The sequence below is a fragment of the Taudactylus pleione genome, unplaced genomic scaffold (genome assembly GCF_031769625.1).
Source record: "Taudactylus pleione unplaced genomic scaffold, aTauple2 ptg001351l, whole genome shotgun sequence".
Classification (NCBI taxonomy): Eukaryota; Metazoa; Chordata; class Amphibia; order Anura; family Myobatrachidae; genus Taudactylus; species Taudactylus pleione.
The window spans coordinates 797,273-811,865 of NW_028285751.1; the positions used below are offsets into that span (position 1 = coordinate 797,273).

A 14,593-nucleotide genomic window follows, 5' to 3' on the forward strand; every position below is an offset into this window, starting at 1 on the left:
ATACACTATACACTGACCTTTCTTTTATTATACATTATACACTATACACTGACCTTTCCTTTATTATACATTATACACTGACCTTCCTTTATTATACACTATACACTGACCTTTCCTTTATTATACACTGACCTTTCCTTTATTATACACTATACACTGACCTTTCCTTTATTATACATTATACACTGACCTTTCCTTTATTATACATTATACACTGACCTTTCCTTTATTATACATTATACGCTGACCTTTCCTTTATTATACATTATACACTGACCTTTCCTTTATTATACTGACCTTTCCTTATTGGTGGGCCTGTATTGTACGTCTCATTATAGGCTGACCTTTCCTTATTGGTGGGCCTGTATTGTACGTCTCATTATAGGCTGACCTTTCCTTATTGGTGGGCCTGTATTGTACGTCTCATTATAGGCTGACCTTTCCTTATAGGTGCTCTATATTGTACGTCTCATTATAGGCTGATCTTTGGTGCTCTGTATTGTACGTCTCATTATAGGATGACCTTTCCTTATTGGTGCTCTATATTGTACGTCTCATTATAGGCTGATCTTTGGTGCTCTGTATTGTACGTCTCATTATAGGCTGACCTTTCCTTATTGGTGGGCCTGTATTGTACGTCGCATTATATGCTGACCTTTCCTTATTGGTGGCCTGTATTGTACGTATCATTATAGGCTGATCTTTGGTGCTCTGTATTGTACGTCTCATTGTAGGCTGATCTTTGGTGCTCTGTATTGTACGTCTCATTATAGGCTGACCTTTCCTTATTGGTGGACCTGTATTGTACATCTCATTATAGGCTGATCTTTGGTGCTCTGTATTGTACGTCTCATTATAGGCTGACCTTTCCTTATTGGTGGGCCTGTATTGTACGTCTCATTATAGGCTGACCTTTCCTTATTGGTGGGCCTGTATTGTACGTCTCATTATAGGCTGACCTTTCCTTATTGGTGGGCCTGTATTGTACGTCTCATTATAGGCTGACCTTTCCTTATTGGTGGGCCTGTATTGTACGTCTCATTATAGGCTGACCTTTCCTTATTGGTGGGCCTGTATTGTACGTCTCATTATAGGCTGACCTTTCCTTATTGGTGGGCCTGTATTGTACGTCTCATTATAGGCTGACCTTTCCTTATTGGTGGGCCTGTATTGTACGTCTCATTATAGGCTGACCTTTCCTTATTGGTGGGCCTGTATTGTACGTCTCATTATAGGCTGACCTTTCCTTATTGGTGGGCCTGTATTGTACGTCTCATTATAGGCTGACCTTTCCTTATTGGTGGGCCTGTATTGTACGTCTCATTATAGGCTGACCTTTCCTTATTGGTGGGCCTGTATTGTACGTCTCATTATAGGCTGACCTTTCCTTATTGGTGGGCCTGTATTGTACGTCTCATTATAGGCTGACCTTTCCTTATTGGTGGGCCTGTATTGTACGTCTCATTATAGGCTGACCTTTCCTTATTGGTGCTCTATATTGTACGTCTCATTATAGGCTGATCTTTGGTGCTCTGTATTGTACGTCTCATTATAGGATGACCTTTCCTTATTGGTGCTCTATATTGTACGTCTCATTATAGGCTGATCTTTGGTGCTCTGTATTGTACGTCTCATTATAGGCTGACCTTTCCTTATTGGTGGGCCTGTATTGTACGTCTCATTATAGGCTGACCTTTCCTTATTGGTGGGCCTGTATTGTACGTCTCATTATAGGCTGACCTTTCCTTATTGGTGCTCTATATTGTACGTCTCATTATAGTCTGATCTTTGGTGCTCTGTATTGTACGTCTCATTATAGGCTGACCTTTGGTGCTCTGTATTGTACGTCTCATTATAGGCTGACCTTTGGTGCTCTGTATTGTACGTCTCATTATAGGGTGACCTTTCCTTATTGGTGGGCCTGTATTGTACGTCTCATTATAGGGTGACCTTTCCTTATTAGTGGCCTGTATTGTACGTCTCATTATAGGGTGATCTTTGGTGCTGCACCATATTAAATAGTTGCCTGTAAATCTGCTTGGTTCCGTGGTGCGCTGTAATTCACAATATTGAAGGGAAATGAAGAACTGAGACAAGCAGAAGGACTGCTGAGCACCTCCAGTCAGCGGATGTAAAATGAATAAGACTTTATATAGCATGGCTGGGTAGTAGCTGGGCATGGCTGGTCAGTAGTTGGGCGTGGCTGGGTAGTAGCCGGGCAGCTCAGCCAACCACAGAGCTGTCCTGTATCTCTGTAATGGTCTGTTCCTCTCTATAATTCAATCTGCTTCTTCATATCCTACTGACTGAGAAGCTAGCCAAGGTCATATCCTACTGACTGAGAAGCTAGCCAAGGTCATATCATACTGACTGAGAAGCTAGCCAAGGTTATATCATACTGACTGAGAAGCTAGCCAAGGTCATATCCTACTGACTGAGAAGCTAGCCAAGGTCATATCCTACTGACTGAGAAGCTAGCCAAGGTCATATCCTACTGACTGAGAAGCTAGCCAAGGTCATATCCTACTGACTGAGAAGCTAGCCAAGGTCATATCCTACTGACTGAGAAGCTAGCCAAGGTTATATCATACTGACTGAGAAGCTAGCCAAGGTTATATCATACTGACTGAGAAGCTAGCCAAGGTTATATCATACTGACTGAGAAGCTAGCCAAGGTCATACCATACTGACTGAGAAGCTAGCCAAGGTCATACCATACTGACTGAGAAGCTAGCCAAGGTCATATCCTACTGACTGAGAAGCTAGCCAAGGTCATATCCTACTGACTGAGAAGCTAGCCAAGGTCATATCATACTGACTGGGGAGTATTATTACTCAGTGGGAGATAAATTTGGGGGCATTTCAGGTAATTACCCCACTGTACACCTGAGCTTCCATTTGCAGAGGGGCATTTATGACTATTTCTGGAAATGTTACTGACATCTATTTCACTGCCAGATTCTCTGTCAACAAATTGTGAAATATAACCACAAAAAAACAGAATATAACCTGCGTGATTATAGATCCTGCTGCCAAAAGTCCACCTCAGGATCACCACACCATTAACACAATGAGATGGGTGAAAGGCGCCGGATATGAGTCTCTATATTTTCTTCAAAAAAAGAAAGACCTAGACAAAATGGTGTTATACCCAATTCCACTACACAGTGCTTGTGGGCTGTCCTTGGTGTTTCCTCACCTGAATAAGGTGAGAAGTGTGCACATAAAGGTATCTTTACTTTTCCTCCAGTTCTTTCTCATGCCCGATGGATCCTCTCCGTATATAATTAGAGAAAACCTCCAACATGACCCCTTCCATACGGAGAATTATATGATGTACCATCTTGGTACTTTACAGTGGGGCATCGGGCATGAGAAAAGAACTGGAGGAAAAGTAAAGATACCTTTATGTGCACACTTCTCACCTTATTCAGGTGAGGAAACACCAAGCCCACAAGCACTGTGTAGTGGAATTGGGTATAACACCATTTTGTCTAGGTCTTTCTTTTTTTGAAGAAAATATAGACTCCTATCCGGCGCCTTTCACCCATCTCATTGTGTTTGTTTAAAATTGTGAAATATATATTTTAGGCTGAATAAGCATTTACACCACTGTGCGTAATATATGTGTATGGAAATGTTATATTGGGGGTGGTCAGGGTGAGTGAAGTATACAGGTGGTGCCCTAGGAAGTATACAGGTGGTGCCCTAGGAGCTACAGTATACAGGTGGTGCCCTAGGAGCTACAGTATACAGGTGGTGGCCCTAGGAGCTACAATATACAGGTGGTGCCCTAGGAGGTACAGCATACGGGTGGTGCCCTAGGAGGTACAGCATACGGGTGGTGCCCTAGGAGGTACAGCATACGGGTGATGCCCTAGGAGGTACAGCATACAGGTGATGCCCTAGGAGGTACAGCATACAGGTGATGCCCTAGGAGGTATAGCATACAAGTGGTGCCCTAGGAGGTATACAGGTGGTGCCTTAGGAGGTATAGTATACAGGTGGTGCCCTAGGAGGTATACAGGTGGTGCCCTAGAAGCTACGGTATACAGGTGGTGGCCCTAGAAGGTACGGTATACAGGTGGTGGCCCTAGGAGGTACGGTATACAGGTGGTGCCCTAGGAGGTACAGTATACAGGTGGTGCCCTAGGAGGTACAGTATACAGGTGGTGCCCAAGGAGGTACAGTATACTGGTGGTGCCCCTAGGAGGTACAGTATACTGGTGGTGCCCCTAGGAGGTACAGTATACTGGTGGTGCCCCTAGGAGGTACAGTATACTGGTGGTGCCCCTAGGAGCTACAGTATACTGGTGGTGCCCCTAGGAGCTACAGTATACAGGTGGTGGCCCTAGGAGGTATACAGGTGGTGGCCCTAGGAGGTATACAGGTGGTGGCCCTAGGAGGTATACAGGTGGTGCCCTAGGAGGTACAGTATACAGGTGGTGCCCTAGGAGGCACAGCATACAAGGGGCGCCCTAGGAGGTATACGTTTAATCAGGGCAATGATTAATGTTTGGAGCAGAGAAGGGAAAAGGGGGACATGATAGAAACGTTCAAATATATTAAGGGATTTAACAAGGTAAAGGAAGGAGACATTCTTCATAGGAAGAGAAGTATTAGAGCAAGAGGACATGATCTGACACTGGGGGGAGGGAGGTTCAGGGGAAATCTGAGGAAAAATTACTTCACAGAAAGGGAAGTGGACAAGTGGAATGGCCTCCCCGTCGGGGGGGTGGAATGGCCTCCCCGTCGGGGGGGTGGAATGGCCCCCATCAGAGGAGGTAGAGGCTAAGACAGTACAGCAATGTATACATGCATGGGATAGACATAAGGATCAATAAGGGTTGAGGTAACAATATGTTTAAAAATGGTGCAGACTAGATGGGCCAAGTGGTTCTTATCTGGCGTCACATTCTGTTTCTAATGCGATAGAGAAGGCGTTTGTGTGCTAGCCCTGCCCGGCGGCATTGCCCCTGATACATTCTCACTGCCCTCCTTGTTCTCATTCTCTTCCTCTACATATACCCTGTGTACATATACCCTATACCCTGTGTACATATACCCTATACCCTGTGTACATATACCCTATACCCTGTGTACATATACCCTATACCCTGTGTACATATACCCTATACCCTGTGTACATATACCCTATACCCTGTGTACATATACCCTAGATCTGTCATATGTAATTGTCCCTGTGTGTAATAACCTCCTTCTCTGATTCTGGTCCCAGCAGTCAGGACTCTTCCACCAAAATATCAGAGACTGATAAGATCCTGGCTGCCGATTTCTCCTCTTCAGGAGAATATTTTGCTTTTACAGATGACCGCAAAAGACTTGTCCTGTTCAAGACTGAGCCAGTGTGGGAGAAAATCAGTGTGAGGTGAGAGGGGAGGTGGCTCCGACATCTTCATATACTGTGTGTGTATTGTCATGTGATGGGGATGGCTCCGACATCTTCATATACTGTGTGTGTATTGTCATGTGATGGGGATGGCTCCGACATCTTCATATACTGTGTGTGTATTGTCATGTGATGGGGATGGCTCCGACCTCTTCATATACTGTGTATTGTCGTGTGATGGGGATGGCTCCGACATCTTCATATACTGTGTGTGTGTGTGATGGGGATGGCTCCGACATCTTCTATGGCCAGAGACCCGGCTCATGTGGCTTAAATGGCTGTGACAGCACTGAAGGGGAACCGTCGTGCCGCTGCGACATTTTTTAAGAAGACCTTTAGGCGCAGGGCGCCATGCACTGTACATGTAATATTTATTGATCTATGCGCAGTTGTGGAATTGGGGAAACCCATTTAAACATATAGACCAGGGATGGGGAGCCTGGGGCCGTATAAGGCCCCCGGAATAATTTTGGTCTGGCCCTTGGAGCATTTACCTGTTAGCCTCATTTGGCTATCAGGGCGCCTAGAATAGTACCCTACAGCCAGATTCTATGCAGCAGTGCCGCCCGCCTGGAGCGTCCTTAGGAAGGATCAGACGGTCCCACCGCTGCCCTTACAGCTCCCCGGAGCATCCTCAGGATTATAATCACCGGCGATTGTGGCCCCGCGTGACGTCACATGGAGGGAGCGTAGCCTGCATCAGGACTGCAAATTAGAGATATAGAGAGATAGATAGAGATATATATATATATATATATATATATATATATATATATATATATATATATATATATATATATATATATATATATATATATATTAGAGCTATAGATAGATATGTCTATTTCTATCTCTATCATCACTACCGTTCAAAAGTTTGGTGTCACTTAGAAATGTCCTTATTTTTGAAAGCAAAGCAGGATTTTTTTCAATGAAGATAACATTAAATGAATGAGAAATACACTCTATACATTGTTATTGTGGTAAATGACTATACTAGCTGCAAACGTCTGGTTTTTAAAGGAATATCTATAATAGGTGTATAGAGGCCCATTTCCAGCAACCATCACTCCAGTGTCCTAATGATTCATTGTGTTTGCTAAGCTCGTTAGAAGACGAATGATTAGAAAACCCTTGTGCAATTACGTTCGCACAGCTGAAAATGTTAAAACATTAAATATTCATGTACAGTATATGGCGACAAGTTCATAAGAGAATCGCGCTGCAGCAGAAGGAATTAACCCTCTCAGTGCCACAGCCGCCATCTTGGCCATGTGGACGTGTCTCTGGCCAAACATGATTTGGGGATTTTTATTTTATTTTAAAGCCATTTTATTTATTGAATGTAACTACAGAAAACCGTTACACAAATTGAGAACTTTGTGCTGTTATTACATTCTTCTGAGGTATTTGTGTTGTAGTATAAGATAATGTGGTAGGGGGCTGGCCGGCTGTCGCCATGTGTCACCTAACATGCTCTGTGTGTACAGGTTCGTGTCTCGGCGCTGTACGGCGCTCACCTTCTCGCCCTGTGGGACCAGGGTCCTGGTAGCAGATAAATCTGGAGATGTTTTCTCTTTCTCTGTGACCAGTGTCCGAGAGGACGGCCGCCTGCAGCTCGGACATCTCTCAATGTTACTCCATCTGGTAAGAGACCTACAACTAAGTCATGGTATAACGTGGCATATTTTCATTCTTACACACAACCTGATTATTTATATATATATATATATATATATATATATATATATATATGCGCGCGCATGCATAAATATTGGGACAATGACAGAATTGTCATATTTTGGCCTCTAGTCACCACCACAATGGCTTTGAAATGAAACAAACAAGATGTGATTTACCTGCAGACTTTCTGATTTAATTTGAGGGTAATTACATCCAAATCAGGTGAACGGTGTAGGAATTACAGCGGTTTCTATATGTGCCTCCCACTTTTTAAGGGGCCAAAAGTAATGGGACAAACTAAACAATCCTAAATCTAACTTTCACTTTTTAATACTTTGTTGCAAATCCTTTGCAGGTAATTACAGCCTGAAGTCTGGAACGCATAGACATCACCAGACGCTGGGTTTCAACCCTGGTGATCCTCTGCCAGGCCTCTACTGCAAATGTCTTCAGTTCCTGCTTGTTCTTGGGGCATTTTCCCTTCAGTTTTGTCTTCATCAAGTGAAATGCATGCTCAATCGGATCCAGGTCAGGGGACTGACTTGGCCACTGCATAACATTCCACTTTTTAGCCTTAAAAAACTCTTTGGTTGCTTTTGCAGTATGCTTCGGGTCATTGTCCATCTGCACTGTGAAGCGCCGTCCAATGAGTTCTGAAGCATTTGACTGAATATGAGCATATAATATTGCCCGAAACACTTCAGAATTCATTCTGCTGCTTTTGTCAGCAGTCACATCATCAATAAATACAAGGGAACCAGTTCCATTGGCAGCCATACATGCCCACGGCATGACACTACCCCCACCATGCTTCACTGATGAGGTGGTATGTTTTGGATCATGAGCAGTTCCTTTCCTTCTCCATACTCTTCTCTTCCCATCAATCTGGTACAAGTTGATCTTTGTCTCATCTGTCCATAGGATGTTGTTCCAGAACTGTAATGGCTTTTTTAGATGTTGTTTGGCAAAATAATCTGGTCTTCCTGTAGATAAATCACATCTTGTTTGTTTCATTTCAAAGCCATTGTGGTGGTGAATGGAGGCCAAAATATGAAAATTCTGTGTGTGTGTGTGTGTGTTAGACACAAACTGATAAACCCGGATTCACCCAGGTAGACCTTTTTAGATATGTACGGTTTCCATCTCACCACTCCAATAACACATTAATCCTTCACAGCTATACTGACGCCTTTTCCCTCCCTCCCGTGTGGAGTGACGCCTTTTCCCTCCCTCCCGTGTGGAGTGACGCCTTTTCCCTCCCTCCCGTGTGGAGTGACGCCTTTTCCCTCCCTCCCGTGTGGAGTGACGCCTTTTCCCTCCCTCCCGTGTGGAGTGACGCCTTTTCCCGACCTCCCTCCCTCCCTCCCTCCCGTGTGGAGTGACGCCTTTTCCCGACCTCCCTCCCTCCCTCCCTCACGTGTGGAGTGACGCCTTTTCCCGACCTCCCTCCCTCCCTCACGTGTGGAGTGACGCCTTTTCCCTCCCTCCCTCCCTCACGTGTGGAGTGACGCCTTTTCCCTCAGTAGGGGGGTTCTGTCTGTATATGGTATATACAGTACAGTGCAAAATTAGTTATTTATCCCTATCTCTATTCCCTTTGTGCTGACTGCAGTCTCTTCTTACTCTTTAGCCTGTTTTATTGTACCATCGGTGGAGTCAGAGCTGTAGAGGTCACACCCCCCCCCCCCTAGTTATTGTGCCATCGGTGGGGTCAGAGCTGTGGAGGTCACACCCTCCCCCTAGTTATTGTGCCATCAGTGGGGTCAGAGCTGTAGAGGTCACACCCTCCCCCCTAGTTATTGTGCCATCGGTGGGGTCAGAGCTGTGGAGGTCACACCCTCCCCCCTAGTTATTGTGCCATCGGTGGGGTCAGAGCTGTGGAGGTCACACCCTCCCCCCTAGTTATTGTGCCATCGGTGGGGTCAGAGCTGTGGAGGTCACACCCTCCCCCCCGCCCCCCCCTGGTTATTGTGCCATCGGTGGGGTCAGAGCTGTAGAGGTCACACCCTCCCCCCTAGTTATTGTGCCATCGGTGGGGTCAGAGCTGTGGAGGTCACACCCTCCCCCCTAGTTATTGTGCCATCGGTGGGGTCAGAGCTGTAGAGGTCACACCCTCCCCCCTAGTTATTGTGCCATCGGTGGGGTCAGAGCTGTAGAGGTCACACCCTCCCCCTATTTTCCCTACAGTACGCTTTTCCTATGCAGCTGATATTAGAGACTTCTCCTTCTGCAGGTGGTGAGTCCGGGGGGAGAACATATCATCACGTGTGATAGGGATGAGAAGATCCGTGTCAGTCTGTGGACGGCTCCTCATGTCATCAGCGCGTTTTGTCTGGGACACACAGAGTGAGTGCAGATCCGCTCACAGGATCATTATTTACTCTATAAGGCGCCATCGTTTCCGTGCGCTCCTCAGGCTGCTTACAGATACAGCATAATAAATATAGATGTTTCCATGCACAGTGATGCCAATGGGGGGGAGGGTTAGGGTTAGGCACTAGCGTGGGAGGTTAGATTTGGGGTGTGGGGAGGGAGGAGAGGGGGGTTATGACACTCACAGCTGTTGGTATCCTAGCCCTGCGATGCCGGCATCTAGATCCTGACCGCCGGGAACCCGTACCCAAACCCCAGAGACACCGGGTATAACCGGCAGCCAGCTGTCTACCCGGTGGTATTGTGTGTTATAGATTACAGGAGAGATGGCGCGCTGAGCCATACCGGGGTAATAGATTACAGGAGAGAGGGCACGCTGAGCCATACCGGGGTACTGTGTGTTATAGATTACAGGAGAGATGGCACGCTGAGCCATACCAGGGTAATAGATTACAGGAGAGATAGCACGCTGAGCCATACCGGGGTACTGTGTGTTATAGGTTACAGGAGAGAGGGCACGCTGAGCCATACCGGGGTACTGTGTGTTATAGATTACAGGAGAGAGGGCACGCTGAGCCATACCGGGGTACTGTGTGTTATAGATTACAGGAGAGCGGGCACGCTGAGCCATACCGGGGTACTGTGTGTTATAGATTACAGGAGAGAGGGCACGCTGAGCCATACCGGGGTACTGTGTGTTATAGATTACAGGAGAGAGGGCACGCTGAGCCATACCGGGGTACTGTGTGTTATAGATTACAGGAGAGAGGTCACGCTGAGCCATACCGGGGTACTGTGTGTTATAGATTACAGGAGAGAGGGCACGCTGAGCCATACCGGGGTACTGTGTGTTATAGATTACAGGAGAGAGGGCACGCTGAGCCATACCGGGGTACTGTGTGTTATAGATTACAGGAGAGAGGGCACGCTGAGCCATACCGGGGTACTGTGTGTTATAGATTACAGGAGAGAGGGCACGCTGAGCCATACCGGGGTACTGTGTGTTATAGATTACAGGAGAGAGGTCACGCTGAGCCATACCGGGGTACTGTGTGTTATAGATTACAGGAGAGAGGGCACGCTGAGCCATACCGGGGTAATAGATTACAGGATAGATGGCACGCTGAGCCATACCGGGGTATTGTGTGTTATAGATTACAGGAGAGATGGCACGCTGAGCCATACCAGGGTAATGGATTACAGGAGAGATGACACGCTGAGCCATACCGGGGTAATAGATTACAGGATAGATGGCACGCTGAGCCATACCGGGGTATTGTGTGTTATAGATTACAGGAGAGATGGCACGCTGAGCCATACCAGGGTAATAGATTACAGGAGAGATGACACGCTGAGCCATACCGGGGTAATAGATTACAGGAGAGATAGCATGCTGAGCCATACCGGGGTACTGTGTGTTATAGATTACAGGAGAGAGGGCATGCTGAGCCATACCGGGGTACTGTGTGTTATAGGTTACAGGAGAGAGGGCACGCTGAGCCATACCGGGGTACTGTGTGTTATAGATTACAGGAGAGAGTGCACGCTGAGCCATACCGGGGTACTGTGTGTTATAGATTACAGGAGAGAGGGCACGCTGAGCCATACCGGGGTAATAGATTACAGGATAGATGGCACGCTGAGCCATACCGGGGTACTGTGTGTTATAGATTACAGGAGAGAGGGCACGCTGAGCCATACCGGGGTAATAGATTACAGGATAGATGGCACGCTGAGCCATACCGGGGTACTGTGTTATAGGTTACAGGATAGAGGGCACGCTGAGCCATACCGGGGTACTGTGTGTTATAGATTACAGGAGAGAGGGCACGCTGAGCCATACCGGGGTACTGTGTGTTATAGATTACAGGAGAGAGTGCACGCTGAGCCATACCGGGGTACTGTGTGTTATAGATTACAGGAGAGAGTGCACGCTGAGCCATACCGGGGTACTGTGTGTTATAGATTACAGGAGAGAGGGCACGCTGAGCCATACCGGGGTAATAGATTACAGGATAGATGGCACGCTGAGCCATACCGGGGTATTGTGTGTTATAGATTACAGGAGAGAGGGCACGCTGAGCCATACCAGGGTAATAGATTACAGGAGAGCTAGCACGCTGAGCCATACCGGGGTATTGTGTGTTATAGATTACAGGAGAGAGGGCACGCTGAGCCATACCGGGGTACTGTGTGTTATAGATTACAGGAGAGAGGGCACGCTGAGCCATACCGGGGTACTGTGTGTTATAGATTACAGGAGAGAGGGCACGCTGGGCCATACCGGGGTACTGTGTGTTATAGATTACAGGAGAGAGGGCACGCTGAGCCATACCGGGGTACTGTGTGTTATAGATTACAGGAGAGAGGGCACGCTGAGCCATACCGGGGTACTGTGTGTTATAGATTACAGGAGAGAGGGCACGCTGAGCCATACCGGGGTACTGTGTGTTATAGATTACAGGAGAGAGGTCACGCTGAGCCATACCGGGGTACTGTGTGTTATAGATTACAGGAGAGAGGGCACGCTGAGCCATACCGGGGTACTGTGTGTTATAGATTACAGGAGAGAGGGCACGCTGAGCCATACCGGGGTATTGCTGGGCTGCTCATATTTCTCATATTTCTTCTTACAGATTTGTGTCACAGCTTCTGGTGCCCCCAGGTCTGCAGAATCTGCTTCTGTCTGGTTCAGGAGTAAGTGCTTTCCTGTCTCTAAAACATGCGCTCTCTCCATGTCTGTGTGGTGTGTGTGCTCTCCCGTGCACTCTCCCTGTCTCTGTGGTACTCTCTCTAGCTCTCTCCTGTCTCTGTGGTGTGTGCACTCTCCCTGTCTCTGTGGTACACTCTCGCTAGCTCTCTTACTGTCTCTGTGGTGTGCGCTCTCTCCCTGTCTCTGTGGTACACTCTCTCTCTAGCTCTCTCCCCGTCTCTGGTGTGTGCGCTCTCTCCCTGTCTCTGTGGTACACTCTCTCTAGCTCTCTCCCCATCTCTGTAGTGTGTACACTCTCCCTGTCTCTGTGGTACACTCTCGCTAGCTCTCTCACTGTCTCTGTGGTGTGCTCACTCTCCCTGTCTCTGTGGTACACTCTCTAGCTCTCTCCCTGTCTCTCTGGTGTGTGCACTCTCCCTGTCTCTGTGGTACACTCTCTCTAGCTCTCTCCTGTCTCTGGTGTGCGCACTCTCCCTGTCTCTGGTACGCACTCTCTAGCTCTCTCCTGTCTCTCTGTGGTGTGCGCACTCTCCCTGTCTCTGTGGTACCTCTAGCTCTCTCCTGTCTCTCTGTGGTGTGCGCTCTCTCCCTGTCTCTGTGGTACACTCTCTCTCTAGCTCTCTCCCTGTCTCTCTGTGGTGTGCGCACTCTCCCTGTCTCTGTGGTACACTCTCTAGCTCTCTCCCTGTCTCTCTGTGGTGTGCGCACTCTCCCCGTCTCTGTGGTACGCTCTCTCCTGTCTCTGGTGTGTGCACTCTCCCTGTCTCTGTGGTACACTCTCTCTCTAGCGCTCTCCCTGTCTCTCTGTGGTGTGTGCACTCTCCCTGTCTCTGTGGTACACTCTCTCTCTAGCTCTCTCCCTGTCTCTCTGTGGTGTGCGCACTCTCCCTGTCTCTGTGGTACGCTCTCTAGCTCTCTCCTGTCTCTGTGGTGGGCGCACTCTCCCTGTCTCTGTGGTACTCTCTAGCTTTCTCCTGTCTCTCTGTGGTGTGCGCTCTCTCCCTGTCTCTGTGGTACACTCTCTAGCTCTCTCCCTGTCTCTGTGGTACACTCTCTAGCTCTCTCCCTGTCTCTGTGGTACACTCTCTAGCTCTCTCCCTGTCTCTGTGGTACACTTTCTCTCTAGCTCTCTCCCTGTCTCTGTGGTACACTTTCTCTCTAGCTCTCTCCCTGTCTCTGTGGTACACTTTCTCTCTAGCTCTCTCCCTGTCTCTGTGGTACACTTTCTCTCTAGCTCTCTCCCTGTCTCTGTGGTACACTCTCTAGCTCTCTCCTGTCTCTCTGTGGTGTGCGCTCTCTCCCTGTCTCTGTGGTACACTCTCTAGCTCTCTCCTGTCTCTCTGTGGTGTGCGCGCACTCACTTTCTCTGTGGTACACTCTCTAGCCCTCTACCTGTCTGTGGTGTGCGCTCTCTCCCTTTCTCTGTGGTACACTCTCTCTAGCTCTCTCCCTGTCTCTCTGTGGTGTGCGCACTCTCACCGTCTCTGTGGTACGCTCTCTAGCTCTCTCCTGTCTCTGGTGTGTGCACTCTCCCTGTCTCTGTGGTACTCTCTCCCTGTCTCTCTGTGGTGTGCACACTCTCACTGTCTCTGTGGTACACTCTCTAGCTCTCTCATGTCTCTCTGTGGTGTGCGTTCTCTCCCTGTCTCTGTGGTACTTTCTCTCTAGCTCTCTCCTGTCTCTGTGGTGTGCGTTCTCTCCCTGTCTCTGTGGTACTTTCTCTCTAGCTCTCTCCTGTCTCTGTGGTGTGCGCACTCTCCCTGTCTCTGTGGTACACTCTCTAGCTCTCTAATGTCTCTCTGTGGTGTGTGCTCTCTCCCTGTCTCTGTGGTACACTCTCTAGCTCTCTCATGTCTCTCTGTGGTGTGTGCTCTCTCCCTGTCTCTGTGGTACACTCTCTAGCTCTCTCCTGTCTCTGTGGTGTGCGCACTCTCCATCTCTGTGGTACGCTCTAGCTCTCTCCTGTCTCTCTGTGGTGTGCACACTCTCCCTGTCTCTGTGGTACACTCTCTAGCTCTCTTCTGTCTCTCTGTGGTGTGCGCACTCTCACTTTCTCTGTGGTACACTCTCTAGCCCTCTACCTGTCTGTGGTGTGCGCTCTCTCCCTGTCTCTGTGGTACACTCTCTCTCTAGCTCTCTCCCTGTCTCTCTGTGGTGTGCGCACTCTCCCTGTCTCTGTGGTATGCTCTCTCCTGTCTCTCTGTGGTGTGCGCACTCTCCCTGTCTCTGTGGTACACTCTCTAGCTCTCTCCTGTCTCTGTGGTGTGCGCACGCTCCCTGTCTCTGTGGTACGCTCTAGCTCTCTCCTGTCTCTCTGTGGTGTGCGCACTCTCCCTGTCTCTGTTGTACACGCTCTAGCTCTCTTCTGTCTCTCTGTGGTGTGCGCACTCTCCCTGTCTCTGTGGTACACTCTC

At 48.2% G+C, this 14,593-nt stretch overlaps 1 protein-coding gene across 3 annotated transcripts in view; it reads left to right on the forward strand.

Moving 5' to 3' along the window:
* The window catches only part of WDR4 (WDR4 tRNA N7-guanosine methyltransferase non-catalytic subunit), an 82,329-nt gene that overhangs the window by 23,919 nt on the left and 43,817 nt on the right, over positions 1-14,593 (forward strand). For 2 of the 3 annotated variants that reach the window (XM_088463365.1, XM_088463366.1), the window contains exons 4-7: positions 5,240-5,389; positions 6,901-7,057; positions 9,327-9,439; positions 12,103-12,163. In XM_088463365.1, the coding sequence (XP_088319491.1) occupies positions 5,240-5,389; positions 6,901-7,057; positions 9,327-9,439; positions 12,103-12,163 (481 nt within the window). The remainder of the gene's footprint in view (positions 1-5,239; positions 5,390-6,900; positions 7,058-9,326; positions 9,440-12,102; positions 12,164-14,593) is intronic. The other variant, XM_088463367.1, reaches the window with a different exon arrangement.